The sequence below is a fragment of the Neofelis nebulosa genome, chromosome 17 (assembly GCF_028018385.1).
Source record: "Neofelis nebulosa isolate mNeoNeb1 chromosome 17, mNeoNeb1.pri, whole genome shotgun sequence".
Taxonomy (NCBI): domain Eukaryota; kingdom Metazoa; phylum Chordata; class Mammalia; order Carnivora; family Felidae; genus Neofelis; species Neofelis nebulosa.
In genome coordinates, this window is record NC_080798.1 from 20382633 (window position 1) to 20406425 (window position 23793).

Genomic DNA, 23793 nt, shown 5'->3' on the forward strand with positions numbered 1-23793 from the left:
AGAAAGAGTGCTAGTGGGGGAGGGGCAGAGAGAGAGAGAGAGACAGAGAGAGAAAATCTCAAGCAGACTCTGTGCTCAAACTCATGAAACTATGAGATCGTGACCTGAGCCAAAATCAAGAGCCAGACATTTAACCAACTGAGCCACCCAGGTGCCCCAACATTTCATCTTTTAAAATGTCTGGCAATGTCCCTGTCCCCAGAGAAATCTGGACCTGGGGACCATCAGGTCTGCAGTGTAGTGGCCGGCACAGCTTAGGAGGGGCTCTGATTCAGGAGTGTAGGCCATGGGCTGGGCTTGCTGTGCCGGGAAGGGTGTAGGCACCTTCCCCCTGGTGTGATTTGTGGCTACGGGTTTTGGTTGACATTTCTGAGAGGCCAGCCCTGTGGCTCTGGGGGGCAGGCAGGCAGCCTTGAGTCTGTGGCTCCCTAGGAGCAGACTACAGTTGATTGGCCTGTCATTCACCCAGGAAGTGAGTTTCTTGAGTGCTTAGGAAGTAGCAGGCACTGTTTGAGGTGCAAGAGGAGAAGGCTGCTGGCAGTGCAAACGAATCCCTGCTTTCATGATGCTTAATCTCTTGTGGGGGGGACCTTCCTAACAGCAAACAAGTCCAGTCATGTCAGAGGTGATGCTTTCTAGGGTGTCGATGAAAAGGAAATGGGCTAGAGGTTGACAGTGTGGCCAGTCAGGGAGGCCCTCTCTGAACAGGGGCCTTGGCGTTTCTAAGGCACAAACCAGGGTAGTTTGTTTTTTTTTGGGGTTTTTTTTTTTTGTTTTTTTTTTTGGTCTGTCTTGCTCTTTTAATGACACCAGCAAACAGCCTCTGAGACCCAGTGGTTCAAGCTCATTGTCAAGTTAGCATTTGTTGAGCTGGCAGGGTGGGGGTAGGGTGGGGTTGTTAATGATTTTCGAAGTGACCTGACCTAAAAGTTCAGAGTGGCCCTTTCTGGAGACTGTTGGGAGAGGGAACCCTAAAGGTATTTATTAATCTGACTTCATTGGCACCAACGGTTTCCCAAAAACAAATAAGGCATTCAGCCAAGTCCAGCTCTGGCCCCGTGGCTGTTCCTGGGTGTCTGATTAGGTGGCCTGGGTGTCTGATTAGGTGGCTGTCCCTGCCAACAAGGGGTAGTTTAAGTCATAAATTGAGCCCCACTATCCTGTGCACCTGTTTTCAGGTTCCCGGATGTCCCTCCATAGACCTCAGATAAAGATCGAGCAGTTGGAACTGGGTGGGGTGGCCTTTGGGAAAGCGTCCCCCAAAACGCAGGAAGGCAAGGGTCCCAGTGCTTTACCCGCATTGGTAGGGGGCTGCGACGCTGGGCAGGCCCTGGCAGGAGCCAGGCTTTCTACCCCTTCAAGGTCTCCCTCCTCCTCCTCTGAGCCGTATCGGCCTAGAGTCCATGAGCTTCCTGAGGTTTGATTAGGAAGATAGCAGATATTTTAAATGTACTTTTCCAGGCTAAGCAAGGACAATATTCTCTCTCTTTTCTTAGAACCCTGCCCTCCCTGGAGAAAAGCTGGGGTAGAAATGTGATGTTGTTTCTCTGAAACAGAGATGGTCTTTGTAACATTAAAAGCAACTTGCCACATGGTTTAGCTTTAACTAACTGGGCCTTTGAACGAGGGCGGGTCATTTAACATCTTTGGGGTTCAGATTCCCCTCTTGTACTGGGAGCTTTGGACTGGAGCAGGACTGGCCCACTGTGAGGCTTACAGAGGCCAGGCCGGCTCAGGAAAGAGTGGAGGGGGCCAGACCTGATGCTGGGGGGCAGTAGGGAGTGGTGGGGACAGTGGGGAAGTACAGAGTGCATACTCTCTCCAGAGGGACCACGTGCAGTTTGCCTCATCGTGGGGGCGCAGCCAGGATTGCCGGACCTTCGGTTTTTTGGTTTTTTTCCAGAAGATAGAGATCTGATCTTTTTCTCTCCTTTTTATTTTTCTTTTTTTTTAATCTTCTGATATTTGAGTTTTTAAATATTGGCACATAGTTCAAAAGGGGAAAAAAATCACACCCTGAGAACCAAATGAACTAGTCCCTGGACCTCCAGTTTGCAACCCCTGGACCGGAGGGTCATGACGTGCTGGGCAGAGGTGGCCAGGGGCAGCCTCAGCGGTAATGAGCATAACTTGAGGTTAGTGACCGCTCACACGGTCGGTTCTGATAGAGGCTGGTGTACGTGCAGTGGGGTGTGTGAACCCGCCACGACCTTTGGGGCTCGCAGCAATCCTGAGGCCTGCCTTCCTATGCTGGGAGCAGATGTCCTGCCAGACCGGCTGATCTGCCGCCTTAGCTGGGTGGCCACATGGGGCCGCCAGGTGGTACTTGCAGGATTTGGGGACAGATGGATTAAGGTCAGACCGTTTCAGTAAGGTCTCCGAAGCTGGTGCAAGTCTTGGTGCTTGTCAACATGCCTGTTCCTGAGGGGACCATTTTACTGAAAGATAGGACAGAAAAAAGTTCCACTAAAGTAAATGGAGTTCCGTGGGGTCAACATTCAAAATTCACACGCAGCTTTACGACAAAACACGGGACGTTGAAGAAATTTTGGATTTGGAACGGAGACACAAGCCATCATCATGTGGGGGCTTCTTAGGGTGGAAAAGGTCTCGACAGCTCCAAATTCAGACAGAGGAGAATGCGTGGATGTAGTCAGTAGCCTCAGGAAATAATTTGAATATGGCCTTCCTTTCCTGTTCACACTTGTCGGGTTCATCACTCAGAGAGAGGCAGTGAGACACCTTCTCGTTCTTGACTTTTGGAACATGTGCATGCTCTTGATGAAACATCCAAGGGAAGGGGCCTTTCCCTGGTGGTCTGGGCCTGAGGGAGGCCATGGGGGACCTGGGCCGAAGCACACTTTTGCTTCATCCTGGTTGGCCTCAAGTGCTCTTTTGGTTTGTTTGTTTGTTTGTGTGTTTATGAGAGAGAGAGAGAGTGGGTGAAAGGGGCAGGGAGAGAGAGAGAGAGAGACAGAATCTTAAGCAGGCTCCACACTCAGTGCAGAGCCTGACGCAAGGCTTGATCCCATGACCCTGGAATCATGACCTGAGCCAAAATCAAGAGTCGCTCAACTGATTGAGCCACCAAGGCCCCCCCGAGGCCTCTTTCAGTTGTAACATCAGTTACCAGACCACAGGGTTCTCGGAAGAAGTTTGCACCCAAGGGAAAGGTGGGAAAAAAGCCATGTTCTTCCATAGAAGTGGAAGGTAGCCCAGGTGCAGAGCATCAATATTGAGGAGACGGGCCCTGGTTTTAATTCCTAATTTGAGCCAGCTGGTTCCATTTTTGTATGTTAACCCAGACTATTCCCCCAGCCTGGGCACAGGGGACCTGGGCACATACACCATGTTCAGTTGATTTACCTTATTTGAGAAACCCCCTTCCACCAGTGAAAAATCATTATCTGTACTAGAAGCACCTCACACTCTAGGGTTGGTTTCCTATTCATCGTTGTACCCAAAGGTAGCATTGTGAAACTGACTCTGAGGCCCTACTTGGCCAACAACTTTTTCCAGACTGACCCATACAGAGGTCCACGTCCAAAGAGCAGCTTGCCGATTTGTTGCATCCTAAATCTCAAATTGCCAAATCAAGAGGGAAGAGAAGGGGCAAATCAATATATAGAGGAGGAAAAATCCAGAGTTGGCCTGTTTGGGGGTCCTGCAGGTATTTGGGCAAGGACCTTGGGGTGAAAATTGTTATATTTAAGTTGGATCCACTCTGTTGGAGAGGACCAGCCCCACCCCCCATTTCTTCTAGAGAGTGGTCTTTATTCTGCCACTTTTTTCAGAAAAGACAATGCCAGTTTCCAGGTGAAACGGAAAGAACTAGAAGGCCGGGGTCTTGTTTTCCGTTATAACTCCTATATCCTTTGGTAGACGTGGGCCACAGTTTGTCTGTGAGCTTCCTGCAGGCAGCATGGAGAGGGGAATGTGACTTGGAAGGCTTCTCATACCCGTTGGTTCAGCCAGAGGCAAACCAGTTGCTACAAAGAAGCCGTTCCCAATACCAGGGGTTGGGAGGATTTCTTTCCTTGTGTCCTTGTGGGCATTATCAGCTCGTGAATCAGTCACGTTCTCAGAAACATCTTTGTAGTACAGGTTTTACAAGCGGCAGATTGTGACCCATGGTGTGTAATGAAATCCAGTCATTGGGTTGCTGTAGTGTTATAAAAAATAGGTATTTGTTGGGGGAGGTGTCTAGCTGGCTCAGTTTGTAGAGCATGACTGATTCTTGATCTCAGGGTTATGAGTTCAAGCCCCATATTGGGCATACAGCCTACTTAAAAAAAAATACGTATACATATACGTACGTATATATATATATATGTGTATATATATATACACATATATATATACACATATATATATATATATGTGTATATATATACACATAAGTATATATATTTGGTCTCTGTGCCTCGTCCCTGGCACAGAGCTCCTAAAACTCTTGGAATCTCCTGTCTTCTGTATGTTAATGAGGTGACTCCTTATTATGGGGGAAGGGAGCCTTCAAGATACAGTCTGTTTACCAGAAAGACCAAATCCGATTAGAGCGTTAGTCCCTACCCCTGAACTTCTGGGGAAGGGAAAGGGGTTGAAACTTGGGTTCAGTTACCGATGGCCAATGATTTAATCAACTGTGCCCACATAATGAAGTGATGAAACCCCCCCACAGTGAGGTTTGTGAGCCTCCAGATTGGCGAACACATCAAGGTGCCAGGAGGGTGGCGTGCCTGGAGAGGGCGTGGAAGCTACTCATGCCTCCTTGGCCTATGGGTCTGTTCCATCTGACTGCTCTTACGCTGTGTCCTTTAAAATAAACCACAGTAAATGTAAGTAAAGTGTTTTCCTGAGTTTTCTGAGTCATTCTGGTGAATTATCATAGAAGGGTGTTGTGGGAACCCTTGATTTGTAGCTGGTTGGTCATAAGTACGGGTGCCCCTCCCCCTGCAAACCTTGTGGCTGGCACCTGACATAGTGGCAGTCTTGTGGCATTGAGCCTTTAACCTGGAGGAACTGAATTGAAGTGTTGGGCACCCAGTTGCAGTCAGAGATTCAGAATTGGAGAGTTGCAAATATTACTGTTTTTTTAAAAAAGTAAGCTATTAGAATAGAATAATTGGTGTGCATCACATGAATGGTTTGGTTTGTGCGACTTTTGTTTTAGAGAGTATGTTTGTGTATGGATCTACTGTGTTGTGTACAAAATGTGTTTCTTACTGGTAATCATGCTTCACCCCCTCCAACCCCTCAGAATTCCCACACCAATGCTCTTCACCGAACTGAGCTTCCAATATCTCATTGCCCAGCTGGGGAGCTCAGACGTGTACGTGTGAAGGCTTACCAAGCAGGAGCAGTAAAAGCACCAGTGTCATCATATCTACTGCCAGGGTCAAGCATGGACTTTTCCGAGGAGGTGTGACATAAGCGTGTGGGTTCAAGAAGCAGGAGTTTGGTGGGGTGCCTGGGTGGCTCAGTCGGTTAAGCATCTGACTTTGGCTCAGGTCATGATCTCACAGTTCGTGAGTTCGAGCCCACATCGGGCTCTGTGCTGACAGCTTAGAGCCTGGAGCCTGCTTCAAATTCTATGTCTCCCCCTCTCTCTGCTTCTCCCCCGCTCGTGCTCTGTCTCTCTCTCCTGCAAAAATAAATAAAAACATTAAAAAAAAAAAAAGCGGGAGTTTGGTGAAGGAAGGGAGAGAAAACATATAAATACATCATGGAGAGAAACTGATGGGCTCAAATATGTGACAAGGCAGGAAGAACCCCAGTGGAGAGGGCACACTGTAGGGGAAATGGTTTAGCATTTTATTTTCTGGAGGAAAGACAGCAGGTGAGCAAAGCAAGCACAAGACAGGTGGCTGGATTTTCATCAGCTGGGGAGGGGAAGGTGACCCGGTACTGTCTCGCTGGCTGGCTGGAGCTCTTGGCTGATGGACCTCGGGTGTCCCCATGTGTGAAATGAGGAAGTTCTAGTAGCTGGTCTGAGGAATGACCAAGGACTTGCCAGGATGGCTCGTGGGAACGTACTCAGCAATGCCTGGCTCAGTACTTGGTTGTTAACTGTTAGTTTTGCAGTGATTCCTAATCTGTAAAATGCACTTGTAAAGTCTTCCACGAAGTGTCCAAACTTCTGCTTTGAAGACTTGGGTAAAGTTCATTCCTTCATATCACTTAAACCATTCCATTCTATGGATGTGTCACATTTTGCTTATCCGCTTGCCAGTTAATGGATGGATGCCTGGATTTTTCTCTCTTTTTGGCTATCTGGCTTTTTGTTGGGACATAAATTCTCATTTCTCTCATAGACTCCTAGCAGTGGAATATGCAGTTGTACGGTAAGTTTATGTTTGTCATTGTTAGAAACTACCCAGCTGTTTGTTCCAAGGTGGCTGTGTCATTTGCCTTCAGCAGTGTATGAGGGTTCCTGTTACTCTGCATCCTCACCAATGCTTGTTATTGTTTCTTTTTCATCAGAGCCAGTCAGGTCGTGTATTGGTATCTCATCCTGGTTTTAATGTGTATTTCCCTATATTGTCTGATGACATTCAGCGTCTTTTTGTGTGTTGATTAGCCATTCGTATATATTCTTTAATAAAATGTGTATTCAGATCTTCTGTACATTTTATGAATTCAGAAAGTTGCAGGCTACGAAATCAATATACAGAAATCTGTTGTATTTCTATACATTAATAACAAATTACCAGAAAGAGAAAATAAAACAATTCCACTCACAATTGCATCCAAAATAACACAATACCTAGGAATAAGTTTAACAAAAGAAGTGAACCTGTTCACTAGAAACTATGGCCCCGATGACAGAAATTGAAGGTACAAATAAATGGAAAGACATTCCAGGCTCATGGATTGGAAGAATTAGTATTGTTAAAATGTCCATACAGCCAAAGCAATCTACAGATTTGCTGCAGTCCCTATGAAAATTCCAATGGCACTCTTCAGAAATAGATAAAACAATTCTAAAACTTTGGAACCACAAAAGAGCCAGAATAGTTAAAGCAGTCTTGAGAAAGAAGAACAAAGCTCGAGGCATCACGCTTCCTGATTTCAAACTATATCACAAATCTGTAGTAATCAAAACAGTATGGTACCGGTGTAAAAACAGACACATAGATGAATGAAACAGACTAGAGTGCAGAAATAAGCCCACGCATATATGGCCAATTAACTTATGACAAAGGAGGCAAGAATATACAATAGGGAAAGGATAGTCTCTTAGCGGTGGGGAAACTGGACAGCCACATGCAAAAGATAAAACTGGACTGCTGTCTTACACCGTGCACAAGAACTAACTCAGAATGGATGAAACACTTGCATATAAGACCTGAAACCATAACATTCCTAGGAGAAAACATAGGGAGTAAGCCTCGACATTGATCATGGCCGTGATTTTTTGCATTTGACACCAGGAGCAGAGGCGGCAAAAGCAAAAAACAAGTGGGGCTACATCAAACCACAGAGCTTTTGCACAGCAAGGAAACCATCAACAGAATGGAAAGGCAACCTACTAAATAGGAGAAAGTTTTTGTAATTCGTACATCTGATAAGGGGTTAATGTCCAAAATACAGAAAGAACTCGTAAATTCAACAGCACAAAAACAAACAGTCCGGTTATAAAATGGGCAGAGGACCTGAATAGACATTTTTGTAAAGAAGATATGCAACGGGCCAACAGACGCATGAAAAGATGCTCCACATCACTAATTATCAGGGAAAGGCAAATCAACACCACGATGAGGTCTCACACCTGTTAGAACGGCTATTATCAAAACAAGAAGATATAACAAGTGTTGGTGAGGACATGGAGAAAAGGGAACCCTCATTCACTGTTGGTGGGAATATAAATTGGTGCGGCCATTATGGAAAAGAGTATGGAGTTCCCTTAAAGAAATTAAAAATAGAACTACCATGTGATCCAGCGATTCTGCTTCTGAGTATTTATGTGAGGAGAGCAAAATCACTAACTCAAAAAGATATCTGCACCCCCATGTTCATTGCAGTCTTATTTGTAATAGCCAAGATACGGAAACAACCTCAGTGCCCACCAATGGATGAATGGATGAAGAAGACGTGGTATATATACACACACCGTGTAATACTGTTTGACCATCAAGAAGCACAAAATCTTAACCTTTGTGACAATATGGACAGACCTCGAGGGCATTGTGCTAAGTGAAATAAGTCATACAGGGAAATACCATATGAGCTCACGTACATGTGGAATCTCTACTGAAAAAAAAGAAGGCTCATGGAGACAGAGGACAGATGGAATGTTGCTAGAGTTGGGGATTGGGAGATAGGTGAAATCGGTAGAGGGTGTCAAGAGGCACAAACTTTCAGTGATAAAATAAATAAGTCATGGGGATGTAATGTACAGCATAGTGACTATAGTTAATAATACTGTATTGCAGGGGCACCTGGATGGCTCAGTTGGTTGAGCACCTGACTCTTGATTTCGGTTTGGGTCACGATCTCATGGTTTATGGGTTCGAGCTCCCTGTTGGGCTCTGCACTGATGGTGCAGAGCCTGCTTGGGATCCTCTCTCTCCACACCCCCCCCCCCCCGCTTTCTGCCTCTCCCCTACTCATGCTCTGTCTCTCAAAAAAGAACAACATATTGCATATTTTAAAGTTGCTAAGAGAGTAAATATTAAAAGGTCTTATCACACAGAAAAAAAACCTGTAACTATGCTGACAAATATTGTTTGTGGTGATCATTTTGCAATATATATAAATATTGAATTATTATGTTTTATACCTGAAATTAAGATAATGTTTGTCAATTATTCCTTCATTAAAAAAATCGTTGCCCTGGGGCGCCTGGGTGGCGCAGTCTGTTAAGCGTCCGACTTCAGCCAGGTCACGATCTCGCGGTCTGTGAGTTCGAGCCCCGCGTCAGGCTCTGGGCTGATGGCTCGGAGCCTGGAGCCTGTTTCCGATTCTGTGTCTCCCTCTCTCTCTGCCCCTCCCCCGTTCATGCTCTGTCTCTCTCTGTCCCAAAAGTAAAAAAAAAAAAAAAAAAAAAAAAAGTTGAAAAAAAAAAATTAAAAAAAAAAAATCGTTGCCCATTAAAAAAAATTGTATTGTCTTTTTATTACTTGAGAAACTCTTAATGTATCTGATACGAATTTTTATTAGATATATAATTTGCAAATATTTTCTCCTAGGCTATGGCTTGCGTTTGTTTTTTTTTTTTTTAATGGTATCTTCTGAAGCACAGAAGTTTTTAAATTTGAGAGAGTCCAATTCGATTTCTTCTTTTATGGATTATGTTTTTGGTGTATAGCTAAGTACACATTGCCCGGCCCAAGGTCATAAAGATTTCCTTCTATATGTATATATATTTTTAAAATTTTTTAATGTGTATTTATTTTTGAAACAGAGAGACAGAGCGCGAGCGGGGAAGGGGCAGAGAGAGAGGGAGACACAGAATCTGAAGCAGGCTCCAGCCTCTGAGCTGTCAGCATAGAACCTGGTGGCTGGCTCAAACTCAGGAACTATAAGATCATGACCTGAGCCAAGGTCGAACGCCCAACCGACTGAGCCACCCAGGTGCCCCTATATTTTCTTCTAGAGGTAGTAGAGTTTTGGCTCTTATATTGAAGTCTCTGATCCATTTGGACTTAATATTTATGTATGGTATAAGATTTAGATTGAGGTTTATTTTTTGCTGATTGTGCAGAAAAGAGTTATCAGAGCAGACCTGAGACAGCTATCCTTAGAAAGCCTGTTTGCAAGGTTGTCCCTTGGCCGGTGTCTGCAAACTTAATTTCAGGATAGTTCCCACCGTTTCCAGAACTGATAAGAATGGTTCACTGTGCCTGAACTGTTTGCACAGTGTTGTTTCTGCTGGATACCTGCTTTCCTTCTGGGAGTCTGGAATTTTGGAACATGCTAGACAGAAGTGCCTACCTACCAATCCCTAGTAAAAACCTGGGGCACTATGTCTCAAATGAGCTTCCTTAGTAGACAGCATTTCACACGTGTTGTCAACACTCTGCCGGAGGAATTAAGTGTGTCCTTTGTGAGAATCCTGGGAGAGAGGACTCTTAGCAGCCTGTGCCTCCAGACCTTACCCCATGCACCTTTCCCTTTTGCTGTAATAAATCACAGCCTTGAGTACAACTCTATTGAGTCCTGTGAGTCATTCTAGTGAATCCCTGAATGTGGGGGGTGGTCTCAGGGACACGGACATACCTAAGGATGTCCAGTTGCTTCAGCACTATTTTGTTGAAAAGACTGTCTTTTCTCCTTTGAAATGTCTTGTCATCTTTGTCAAAATCAATTGACCATAAATGTAAGGATTTATTTCTGGATTCTATTCTGTTCCATTGCCTAGCTTTATGCCACTGCTACATTATCTTGATTGCTGTGGATTTATAGTAAGTTTTAAAATCCTATAGCATAAATCCTCCAACTTTGTTCTTCTTTGGCTCTTAGGTCCTTTGCATTTCCATATACATTTTAGGATCAGCTTGTCAATGTCTACTAAAAAGTTTATGGGTTTTGTTTTTGTTTTTGTTTTTTGAGAGAAAGAGAGAGAGAGAGAGCACTTGCAGGGGAGGGGCAGAGGGAGAGGGAGAGAGAATTCTACACGCACTCCAGGTTCAGCACAGAGCCTGATACGGAATTGAGTCTCATGAACTGTGAGATCATGATGTGAGCTGAAATCAAGAGTCGGATGCCAGCCAGGCGCCTCAGCTCTTGGGGTTTTGATTGGAACTGCATTGAATTGATAGATCAGTTAGGGAGAATTGACATCTTGACAATAGTGAATCTTCCAATCCATAAACATGGCGTCTCTCCAATTAATATGCACTGCTTTGTGGTTTTCAGGGCACAGATCTTATGCTTCTTTTGTGAAATTTATTCCAAAGTGTTTTTACTTTTTGATGCTCATGTGAATGAAATTGTTTTCTGAACTTCGTTGTAAGAGTGCTCACTGCTGGTATGTAGCGATAGAATTGATTTTTGCATATTGAATTGTATGCTGTGACCTTGCTGAATGTATTAGTTCTAGTATTTTGTGAATGCCTTGGGATTTTCTATATACAAGATTATGTCATCTGTGAGTAAAGACAGTTTTCCTTCTTCCCTTCCAATCCAGAGGCCTTTAATTTCTTTATTTACCTATTGCCGCTGGCTTGAGCCTCCAGTAGAGTAGTGATTAGAAGTGGCAAAAGTGGGGGCGCCTGGGTGGCTCAGTCGGCTGAGCGGCCAACTTCAGCTCAGGTCACAATCTCGCCGTCCGTGAGTTCGAGCCCCGCATTGGGCTCTGGGCTGATGGCTCAGAGCCTGGAGCCTGCTTCCGATTCTGTGTCTCCCTCTCTCTCTGCCCCTCCCCCGTTCATGCTCTGTCTCTCTCTGTCTCGAAAATAAATAAACGTTAAAAAAAAAAAAAGTGGCAAAAGCGAACACTGTTGCCTTGTTCCTGATCTAATTGAGAAAGCATATCTTTCACCACTAAGTATGATATTAGCTTTGTTTTTTTCATAGATGCCCTTTATCAAGTTTTGTAAATTTTCTTTTATTCCTAGTTTGGTGAGAATTTTTATCATGAATCTGTGTTAGACTTTATCACATGCTTTTTTTTTCTGCATCTGTTGAGATGACCGTGTGTTTTTTATCCTATAGCCTATTATTATAGTATGTTACATTAATTGATTTTCAGATAGTAAACCAACTTTGCAGGGGCGCCTGGGTGGCTCAGTCGGTTAAGCGTCCGACTTCGGCTCAGGTCATGATCTCAACGGTTTGTGAGTTTGAGCCCCGCGTCAGGCTCTGTGCTGACAGCTCTGAGCCTGGAGCCTGCTTTGGATTCTGTGTCTCCTTTTCTCTCTGCCCCTCCCCAACTTGTGCTGTCTCTATGTCTCTCAAAAAATAAATAAATGTAAAAAAAAAATTTTTTTTAAACCAACCTTGCAATCCTGGGATAAATCCCACTTGGTTATGGTATATAATTGTTGTTATATGTTGCTAGGTTCAGTTTGCTAATATTTTGTTGAGGATTTTTGCATATATATTCATGTAGGATATCAGTCTGTTGTTTTGTTTTCTTGTGGTGTCTTTCTCTGGTTTTGGGTCAGGGTAAAACAAGACCTCATAGAATGAGCTGGGAAATGTTATCTTAGCCATTTCCTTTCAAGGGGGTAGTTTATGGTCTTTTATGAGTGGCTGGGAGCAGTTCTCTTTTCTCTTCTCAAAGCTGATTCTTTGCAGGGATGTCTTAAGATTCATGTCTGGCAGCTCAGTTTATCATCGATGTCCCAGATCCATTTACTGGCAGGTGTGGCTCAGGATGGGCCAGGTGCTGAGCATCTCTGAGACCTCTTATCTGATCACATCTGGTGCTCACATCTGCAAGTGAACCCTCAGGACGTCCCTATGGGGTTTGGGAGGTCTGCTCACTCGGCAGCGGGGCACTTGGGCTGAAGGCAGTTTCCTCCCTCTTCTCTTCTAACAGAGCAGCTACGAACCACAAGGTGCGGGAGCAGGTGCGCCTGGAACTGAGCTTCGTGAACTCAGATCTACAGATGCTCAAGGAAGAGCTGGAGGGGCTCAACATCTCAGTGGGAGTCTATCAGAGCACAGAGTAAGTGGGGGCACTGATTCTTCCAGATACTTTCTGAGCCTTAGAACGTCCTGCAACAGGGATGGTGCCCAGATAGACCCAAGGGTGTGGCAGACCCCACTTTGGGAAGAGAGGGATTGATCAGTTTGAGGTTTGAGCGTGATGCAGGAGTCAAAGGGACGAGCCTATGGAGTTTGTTGGAAATACCTGGAGAGTGGGACAGAAAGGCATTCAATTGTCCTAGGACCCTTGGGACATAGTTTTATGGGAGAGCTGTGACTGGGTCCAGATGAAGAGACAGCATCTGTCACGTGGCTCTCCCATAAAGATGGCCTGGAGGCACTTCTGTGGCTGGCCTGGAGAGCCAGCCCACCGGGTGGGGCCACCCTGCCCTCTTCCGTCTCAGCCTCTTCACCCCACACAGGGCCTGCCTGGGTCGTTCCATTGGTAGGATGCAAAAACAGACAAACTCCCCTGACAGGGATCACTTACATCAAAGATTAGGGGACCCAGGTGAGTTGGCATGGCAACTGAGAGACTTCAGAAATGTACCCCGTTAAATACTTGAGAGATGAACAGCCTAATTCAGGAGCCTCCCCCTAGGGAGTGTTTGTGGGAGGTGCAGTATTGAGGGGCAGACCTCAGAAAAAGCTCAGAACGTCTCCCCAAGGTGAGCTACCTTTGATAGACATGTCCATCTTGGAGGAAAAATAACCTTGAGGAGCTGTGCGGGGACATGAGGCTTCTCAAAAGGCAGGCGAGTGCCAGGGGAATCTCAGTCAGAAAATAGTATGTGGATTAACAAAAGGATGGCATTTGGGAACCTTGAGTCACCTTTGGAATGTGCTTTTCCCGACTGTCCCCAGTCCTCTGTGTGGTATGTGGGTGTTTTTCAGAGCCAGAGGGAAGGCATTAGTGTGTGAACCCTCTATTCTTCCTTCTGTGACGTCCGGAGCCCTGGCTCGGTCACCTGTGGGCCCCCGTGTGGGTTTGAGCACCTAACCACAGCGGCAGATGAGAGGCTTCTCCCAGCCTATGCTGTGGTATTAAATTCCAGTGTTTTGCCCAAAGGTCGACATTCCCTGAGTAAGGAGGGCAGGGCCAAACTGGGCTGATAAACATAGGGATATTTCATATTCCTGCCTGCGGTACCAGACCGCAGGGATGTATCCCACAGAGACAGGCACTTAAGGCCCCTGTGTGATTACAGTGTGGCTCTACAGCGGCCAGTTGTTTCCCTGTGCCATCAGGGAGTGGGAAGAGAGATGTGCAGGTGTCACAACGACGCCTTGCATTTGCACCCGCCCCCTTCCTGTTTTCAAAGCAGATTGTTTCTTTCTTAGCGCCATTGATCTTTAAACATTTCTGCGAGGCAGAACAGGAAGAAACAGTCTCGCTGGGCAGAGGAGAAAACACGAGGAGGCTGGAGGTCATGGAGAAAGTTACGTTAGCACAAGGTTGGGACTGGGGTGCCCTGGCTGCTCCGGGGAGGTCATGGGGAGCACAGCCCTCGCCTCCAGGCCTAGTGGGGTGAGGGTAGGAGGGCATTGGGCCCAGAGGACAGAGGCATGGCCCATCCACAACCCCCGTCCAGCAGGGTCTGGCTTTCCCAGTGGGCTTTGAGGAAGCCAGGCACCCCCACGGTGGGATCCCACCTGCTTTTAGCATAGCCGGTGGTTTTCCCTCAGCCACAGAGGCAGTTTCAGCTTACAGCTGCATTGTCCACTCACCCTACCATGCATTCCTGGCCTTTTCCCCAGCTGGGCTGAGCGGCCCCAGGAGGTCTCTGGTTACAGGTCAGGGAGCTAAATCTCTGTTTGCAAAACACAGCCTGAGCCCCCTACACTCCCTTTTGGCTCTGTCCCTGTCCCTCAGAATGTAGGTTCAGGGCACACTCCCAGGGCGACCTATGGGGAAACTGAGTGGCCAGTTGTGGGGGAGTACTGTGGGGGGCAGGCAGCCGACCAGGGCGTGACCCTGGGCCTGGAGCTGGGTGTACTTTGGTGTCAGAAAGGGCCCTTGCCCTCAAGGCTTTCCCCGTGCAGGTGACGGGACCCTAGAGGGATTCTCCCCATCAGAGGAGGCTCCTAAGAGTCCAGGTGGGACCTGCCCTGGTGAGGAAAGGAGGAGGAGAAGGGAGGGGTTGGGAGCTGATGGAGGAGGTGCGTTGATTGGCAGCGTGGTGCGCCCAGGTCAGGAGCAGTGCCCGCATCAGGCACAGACCTGCCACACAGGAGGTCCCCAGCATAGTCACTGAAGGAACAGGTCAAAATGGTAGGCCCCCGTGTGTTAGGCTGGGTAGTGCAGAAGTCACAGGCCGCTGGGATTGGGTTTAGACCAGAGACAGGTATGTGATCAGAGTCATCTTTATGGAGTATGAACCGGCATGGGGACGTGGTGGGGCCCTGAGCTGGACCAGCATGGGGACCCACGTGGTGGGCCCTGAGCTGGGCTGCTGGGTGCATAGCACCCGGGACCGGGATGTTTATATACCTTGCTGTGTTCCTTCTAGGGAGGCATTTACCATCCCCCTGATTCCGCTTGGTCTGAAGGAAACCAAGGATGTTGACTTCTCAGTCGTTCTCAAGGTAAATCTCAAAGCCATGGGCACTTGACTCAATGTTTACAAAGAAAAACTAGAAGTTGTGTATCCCTTGCAAGTGGCCTTAGGCTCAGTGGGCCAAGTGTCGGTTGATTTCTGCAGGATGCCTCCAGACCCCTTCAGCAAGCCAGAGAATGCTGTGCTGTTCTCCTGTGTCCTCCAGCTGTCTCTGGTTCCCTCCGAGGCTCGGGGCCCCTGGAAGGCAAGTTAGAAACCTGGGCCTACCCTCCCCAGGAGGCCAAGCCACAGAGGGTCCATGGAGGATGTGCTTTGGAATTTAAAAATTGTATCCTGTATTTTTTCTTAAACATGGCCTAAATTGGTTATGAAATTTATGGAGAATAGCTAAATTTCCCCCCAACGTTTTATTCCAAAAATTTCTAAACTTCTAGAAAAACTGAAAGAATTTGGCAGTGAATCCGTGTATACTCACTACCTAGATGAACATTTTGCTTTTATGACATATTTGTCCATCTGTGCATCCCTGTACCTACATACCAATCCACCTTGAATAGCTAGAATTTATGGGGGGTTTTCCCTCTATCGAATTACTGGGGATCCAGCTGCATCTTCTCTTTCTTTCTTCCTTCCAGTCTCTCTCCCTTTAAAAAAATTTCTTCCCCTTCTTTTTAAAAAGTAACAGCTTAAACCCATCCACCATCCCCCCCCCCCCCCCCCCCCCACACACGCACACAGTATCTGGCCTCCTCTTAATTGTAGGGGTCCCTGGTAAGCAGCTGTTACCTGTAGGCCCATCTGTGCCTATCGCTGTGCTGGATGCTGGTGATGTCACAGGTCTTGAGTTCCAGGTCTGTGGCTCAGTGGAGATTTCAGGTGGGAAGCGGAACAGGTGCTTTGACAGAGGCCCCCAGAACTGCCTTACCCCTGTCCAGGGCCAAGAGAGGCCTCCCCATGTCTGGAACTCCCTCCTCTTCCTCCCCTCCCTGGCTCCATCACTCTGAGTTTTAATGAATCACCCGCAACGTCCATTTAGGAGGAGAAAGGGGAAATGGGGTGGAAGGTAGTGCCTGTTTCTGAGCTCTCCAACACAGGCATGGTGGAGGGCAGTTAACCCCAGCATTGTGAAAAATACTGCTGAGTGTTGCATTTCTTTTCATAATAACTCTGTTAGTTGACTCGTCTTGGACTACTTTCAATTTAGGAAAGAAAAAATGATCATATGCATTTTGGGCACTATGAAATGTGTCCTTTTAAAAGCAATTGGTTAACGCTTCAAGAGCTTCTGCATTTGACCTCCATTCTGGAGCAGAGACTGTAAGTCTCTTGACATAAGCGCTTTCACTTAGGGCCTTGTTGACTGCTCCCTTGTTTATACCCAGGTCCTGGTCCCTGTCAATTTGGGGTTTATTTTGGCATTTGAGAAGGGACATTGGTAGCCGTACAAGACTCAGGATCACCCAAGGTTTGATTTTCTGGCTAGAAAACAACCCAGGAGATGCAGCTTTATGTCAGCTATGTAGAGGCCACCTGAACTTCTAGATGGGACACTTGTCACACGTCTGTAAGACTCAAGACAATCTTTACGTCTGTGGAAATGTGTTTGGGTGCCTTTGTGGAATAGTTTCTTTAAGATTTAGTTTGTTGCTTGGATCCAGGGTGGCAAGGGCACAGGCATTTTAGAAGGAGACTCTTGGAGACACTTGGGGATTTTATGGAATCTGTAAGGATCCAACCATGTCACGTGCTGAATCCCACATTAAACTCAGTGGGGGGAAAAAAAAATCACATGTGGCCATGGCCAACTGCTATTCAGCTGAGGCTTCCAACCATGTCATTTTAGCCTCAAAGGGACTCTTCAAATGTCAGGCATACAAGAATGAGAACATCTGGGGACGTTCTGTTTTCTCCTTTCCACATTTGTCCCTGAGACTCACATAGACAGGTGCTGCAGAAGCACTTGGGCCGACTTAATGAGGGCAGTTCAAAGTGCGGGCCGCCTTGCACCTCCCTGTGTATCCGTGGGGCGTTTAATGGCCAGTAAAATTTCACGGTGTGATTTCGTTCTATTTTTAAATACATGGGCTTTCAAACGGCCTCATTTGAAGACACCATCAAAATAAATTCCCTTTCCAGAGAATTCAAGTTGTTCGTTTTGGGTGGTTTTTTTTTTTTTTTTTTTTTTTTTTTGGCCTCTAAATACAGCTTTATTTATTTATGTTTATTAAAAACAGTACTGCAGAACATTCAGAAAAATACCAAGGCATGGAAAGATCCCTCCCAGCCCTACCCCGCCGTGTCCCCACTGAGCTTGGTAACCTGCTCAGCACTTAATCTTTGGACACTGGGGCTGTTCATGAGTCAGGGGCCTGACTCATCAAGGTGTGTGACTCCCCCCACTCCCCTCCGTCATGGCTTCACGTGGTGTCTGCTTATAGAAGGCAAGGTGGCTGTTAATCTCATTCTTCAGGCAGCTTCCAAATGCTCGCTGTTGTCAGCAGCTCTCCACTGAGCATTTGCACACTTCACCGGATGTTCTCTTTGGACAGATTTTTAGATACGGATTTGGTCGGTGGGAGATCCGTATTACCCACTTACCCACCAGAAGTGGTCCTGCCTTACACTCCTACCGACTGTGCGTGACTGCTTATCTTCCTGCACTTTAGGTCACCCTGGGCAGCGTTCACCATTTTGATTTTTTTATGCTGTCTTTGTGATCTTTGTGAAATCGGGCAAAATAAGAACTTATTACAGTTTACATTTCTCAGGTCGGTACTTGAGTTGAATGCGTGTATGGTTTGGGGTTGGGTTTTTTGTTTTTTGGTTTGTTTTGTTTTGTCTTGAGTTTATTTATTTTGAGAGAGAGAGAGCACGCACAGGCGGGGGAGGGGCAGAGAGAAGAAGAGACAGAGTCCCAAGCAGTTCTGTACTTATTAGCACAGAGCCCAATGCCGGGCTTAAACTCATGAACCGCGAGATCATGACTGGAGCTGACATCAAGGGTTGGACGTTTAACCGTTTGAGCCACCCAGGCGCCTCTCCTGTAGGTTTATTTTCCCTTTACACTTTCCCTTTCAAATCGACTGTTGCTGCCCTTTGTCTGCTTTTCCAGTGTGCTTTTATTTCTTACAAGAGATCTTTTACATATGAAGGATATTAACCCTTGGTTTTATATATATTGCAAATGTTTCTCTCAGTACATTCTCTCCTTAATTTAACTTTTGTTACCCAAGCAATAACCAGCTTAAAAAATATAACATATATATTTCTGCCTGTAGGATTTTATGTCGATGAACTTACCAGCCCCTCCCTTTACAGTTCCGCCTTGATAGCGTGTTCGGAAAGCACCCTCCACGCCAAGATGGCCTAAAAATTTTGCCATTGTTTCCTCCAGTGTCTTGTTTAAATGTTTTCACATCACATCTTTAATCTATTTGGAATTACTTTGGGAGTAAAAAATGAGGTATAGGGCTGTAGCTTTTTATTTAAACCAAATGGGTAGTCAGTTTCCCCTGAACTCTGTGAAGAAGCCATCTGTGGTGCTGGATGGGGTCTGTTTCTCCCCATGTCCCCACCCCCCACCCCCACCCACCCTTCTCAGTCCTGCTCTGTGCCTGGGAGGCCACAACAGGCTCCTGCTCTGTGGCTTCCTGTTGCCTGTGGCTGAGGGGGAGGAGCACCGGAGAGGATAGGAGGAGCACCGAGAAGTTCGGGCATTTATTCTCCAGGCTCCTTCAGCCAGCCTCCTTTTTTTCATTCCCAGAGGGAAGGTCCTGGTGGCTTTGGGTGCCTACCTCAGGTAGCCACCTCTCTGGGTTTCCAGAGCTCCTGCCCTATCCTGACCCTTTAGCTCTGCGGTTCCAATGGCCCTGGAGGTTCCACACCATCCCTGCGGTTTCCCTTAACCCTGCCCACACCCCTGTATTAGCCCTTTGCTTCAATTCACATCGGCCTGCAGTCTGTGTGTGCCATGCCACCTCCTTCCCGTCTGGACCTGCTGGCTGCTCCAGCCTTTCCCACTCCTGTGGAACGCTGGCTTCTGTTATACACCTGATTCTCGAATCTCCTTCCCTCTGTTTCTGATCCATGCCTGGTTTCATTGTCTATCCATTGCTCACAGTTTAATCCCTGTGTGTTTTAACAGCACTTAGAGCAAGCCTCTTTTATTAACTATGCTCTTCCAAATGTTCTTGGCTTTTCTTCCACATTTTTACTCCCATGTTTTGTCAAGTTTCCCCAAAATAGCACTTTTGGGTTTTGATTGAAACTTCATTTAGATTCATAGCTTAATTAGGACAAAATTGTATCTTTACAATATTGCACATTTTCATCTATGAACCAAATATTTCTAATTGTTGATGTCAACAAATAGCGAGTTTTACAGGGGCAGAGACCATGTCTGTCTGATTTTAAAAAATGATTTAATGCTTGCCATTTGCAACAACATGGGTGCATTTGGAGAATATAATGCTACGTGAAATAAGTCAGAGAAACACAAATACCATATGATTTCATTCATATGTGGAATTTAAGAAACAAACAAAAAAAGACAAAAAACCCAGACTCTTAATAGAGAACAAACACGTGGTTCCCAGAGGGGAGGTGGGTAAGGGGGCGGGCAAAATTTCATCCCTGGGAATATTGTACTTTTCTTGATCTGGTGCAGTTGGGAAGGTATGGTTTCCCTGTTACATTTTTTCTAACAGGTTATGGCTTGTATTAGAAAGGATTTATATATAGTAACTTTTTGTCCCTTTCACTGGATGCCTGCTAGTTTAGTAGTTTTTCAGTTGAAGCTCTAGGTTTTGTAAATAAGGCATTATTTTGGAAAAAAAATTTTGTTTTTTCCTTTCTAATATTTGTCTTTATTTGTTAACTTTCAGAATTATGTTATATAAATAGAATGATGTTATATAATCCTGTCTTATCCCTGATGTTTACAGTGGGTTCCAGCCAGATTTTTAAAAAGTTTTTTGTTAAAATGTTTATTTATTTTTAAGAGAGAGACAGAATGCGAGTGGAGAAGGGGCAGAGGGAGAGGGAGACAGAATGTGAAGCAGGCTCCAGGCTCTGAGCTGTCAGCACAGAGCCTGATGCAGGGCTCGAACCCACCAGGCGTGAGATCATGACCTGAGCCAAAGTCGGAGGCTTAACCGACTGAGCCACCCAGGTGCCCCCCACCCTTTTTTTTTAGAGAGCGCGTGGGGGAGAGGGACAGAAGGGGGAAGAGGAAGAGACAGAGAGAGGGAGAGAGAATCTTAAGCAGGCTCCACACTTAGTGCAGAGCCTGACACGGGGCTCCATCCCATGACTCTGGGATCATGACCTGAGCCGAAATCAACTGAATGAGCCCCACAGGTGGCCCTAGATATTTTTTCTCCTACTTAGTAAATTTAATCTCACCTAGGAATGCATTTAGAATTTACCAAAATTCTCTTTGACTTCTGTGAGGTTAACATAAAGTTTGTAATTTCTCTCCTAATTTTAAGAACATTTTTGCCATGGGACACCTGGGTGGCTCTGTCAGTTGAACATCTGGCTCTTAGTTTCAGCTCAGGTCGTGATCTCACAGTTTGTGGGATCGAGCCCTGCTTGGGATTCTCTCTCTCTCCCTCTCTCTCTGTCCCTCCTCCCATTCGCGTATGTGCGCGTGCGCAGTCTCTCTCTCTCTCTCTCTCTCTCTCTCTCTCTCTCTCTCAAAAATAAATAAACATTTAAAAATCAAAAAAGAAAATTTTTGCCAGCATCCGTAGCAGAAGTTGGGGCACCCGGGTGGCTCAGTTGGTTAAGCGTCGGATTCTTGGTTTCGGCTCAGGTCATGATCTCACGGTTTGTGAATTTGAGCCCCACATTGGGCTCTGTGCTAACAGCACAGAGCCTGTCTGGGATTCTCTCTCTCCCTGTCTCTCTGCCCCTCCCCTGCTTGCTCGTTCTCTCTTTCTTTCAAAATAAATAAATTAATTAATTAAAAAAGAAGAAGAAGTTGACAGAACAGTGTGCTGTCCTGAAAAGAATGCAGTTTTTCTCAGCCCTGAGCATCTCGAGTGGTGACCCGAACAGTGTTTTCAGAGATGTCATCAGAGACATCCAGATCATTTTCGCCATACTGAACATCACTAATAACGTAATTATGGTGGAGGATCCTTTCAAATTTTACAAACGGTCATTACATTAGGAGAGGAGCTGATTCCAACTTTAAGTTGTAAAAATAAAATCTGTGACAGCATCATACATTGAAAGGAAAACTTAGGTAAGAAAGACCAAATTGAAAAACAGAAGGAGCAGGTGCCTGGGTGGCTCAGTCGGTTGTGCATCCAACTTCGGCTCAGGTCATGATCTTACAGTCATGAGTTTGAGCCCCACGTCAGGCTCTGTGCTGACAGCTCAGAGCCTGGAGCCTGCTTCAGATTCTGTGTCTCCCTAATCTCTCTGCCCCTCCCCTGCTCATGCTGTGTGTCTCTCTCTCTTTCAAAAATAAATAAACATTAAAAAAAATTGAAAAGAAAAACAGGGAGCTTCTGCATATCCCTGGACCCAGCAAGACATTTCAAAGTGTATGCTGAGGAGCTAACAAGCGGTGTGGAGGGAGGGAGACTGTCATAGTGCTGTCTTTAATTGCAGAGCTTTACAAATGACTTCAGTGTCTAACGAGAGGAAGTTAAGAATATGATACTTATTGGCTATTACATAGTAGGTGCTCAGTTTATTTGTTCAGTAAATGAGTTGTACAGTGATTACATTGGAGGACTGTATAACTATTAGAAGTCATGTTGCAGGGCGCCTGGGTGGCTCAGTCGGTTAAGCGTCCGACTTCGGCTCAGGTCATGATCTCACGGTCCGTGAGTTCGAGCCCCGCGTCGGGCTCTGTGCTGACGGCTCAGAGCCTGGAGCCCGTTTCAGATTCTGTGTCTCCCTCTCTCTCTGCCCCTCCCCTGTTCATGCTCTGTCTCTCTCTGTCTCAAAAATAAATAAACGTTAAAAAAAAAAAAAGTCATATTGCAGAGTATCTTGTGGTATATGAAGATGTTTGGCATGTTGCCAATTCAAAGAGAAAAGCACAGCAAATTTGTATATTCACTCAACAGAATCCCACGTTTGTAAGACGGTGTGTGGGTGTGTGTGCGTGTGGATATGCACTGAACGTACAAAAAGGAGGTGTTTTAATGTAGAGATTGTGTAAATTGTACTCACAGACACTTGAGAAAACATAACTGACCAGTGTCTCTCAACTTTTTTTTTATAGCCAGGGAGAGCCAACGCTTATGGCAGATGTTATGCAAGAAGCCACTCTCCTTGCCCCTTACCCCGTTTTTATCTTTTCCCTGTAATGCTTGCCATCTTCTAATATATGATGTCATTTACTTGTTTGTGGTGCCTGTTACTTATTGCCTGTGCCCCCTTGTGAGAACATAAGCTCCACGGGGAAAGGTCTTTGTTTTGTTTGCTGATGTAGCCCAGACACTATGAACGGTGCCTGGCACGTAGCGGGTACGCGTCAGTGTGAGTTGTATGACTGAATGAACCCACAGGGCAGTCATCAAACACTGGACTGTGGACTGGGTTAGGAGGTCTCCTTCAGGTGCTTCATTTGTGGAAGTGCCCAAATCTGCTCTCCCAAAGGCTCCTATCGTAGACCCCGAGGGTAGCATCCTCATAACAGTGCCTCGCCAGGAGTTTCCTTCGCCAGGAAGCCCCTGTGCTCCGAACACTGAGCCCTGCAGTATCTGTGACGTTTGCTAGAATTGTTCAACATGTAGTACTTATGTGGTCACTTAACTGTCCTGTGAAGACATTTTAGTTGTTTGTTTGTGTTCAGTAGGCACCACGCCCAATGTGGGGCTCGAACTCATGACCCCAGGATCAAGAGTCGGATGCCCTGCCGACTGAGTCAACCAGGCACGCCTGCAAAGACATTTTAAAATAAAAATAATTACAACTTTCTTTTTTACTGAAGCGACAAAAGGAACTTTATTTTTTTTAAAATTTTTTTTTTTTTTTTATATTTATTTATTTCTGAGACAGAGACAGAGCATGAGAAGGGGAGGGACAGAGAGAGAGGGAGACACAGAATCAGAAGCAGGCTCCAGGCTCTGAGCTGTCAGCACAGAGCCCGACGCGAGGCTCGAACTCACAAACCGTGAGATCATGACCTGAGCCGAAGTCGGTCGCTCAACCGACTGAGCCACCCAGGCGCCCCAACAAAAGGAACTTTAAATATACATGCTGTTATGAATTCTACATGGATTTTTAAAGGGGGGGAGAGCGCATCAGACATTCCTGTATACCTATTTATGGTTTCGAATGTCACCTTACAGTGGTTCATCTCTTTTCTCTTGCAGGATTTTATCCTGGAGCATTACAGTGAGGACAGCTACCTCTATGAAGACGAAATAGCAGATCTGATGGACCTGAGACAGGTACAGTTTTGCGTGCAGCAGGGAGGGGAGGATGGCCGCTGGAGTCTTCAGAATGTCTTTAAAGTCTTAGAGAATCGCTCCTGGTTGGAGGTGATAGGGAGGTGCTCCGGGAGCCATCTGTTCAACCTGGCACACGAGAAGACCACAGGAGGGGGCAGACACGCCCACTGGCACGTCTGGGTCTGGATTCCGGGACTCCTGAGTTCATGCCAGCCCTTTGC

General features: G+C 46.1%; 1 protein-coding gene across 1 annotated transcript in view; it reads left to right on the forward strand.

Moving 5' to 3' along the window:
• Positions 1–23793, forward strand: part of RHPN2 (rhophilin Rho GTPase binding protein 2) — a 60712-nt gene that overhangs the window by 16057 nt on the left and 20862 nt on the right. The window contains exons 3-5 of the mRNA XM_058708234.1: positions 12488–12616; positions 15108–15183; positions 23495–23572. Coding sequence (XP_058564217.1) covers positions 12488–12616; positions 15108–15183; positions 23495–23572 — 283 coding nt within the window. The remainder of the gene's footprint in view (positions 1–12487; positions 12617–15107; positions 15184–23494; positions 23573–23793) is intronic.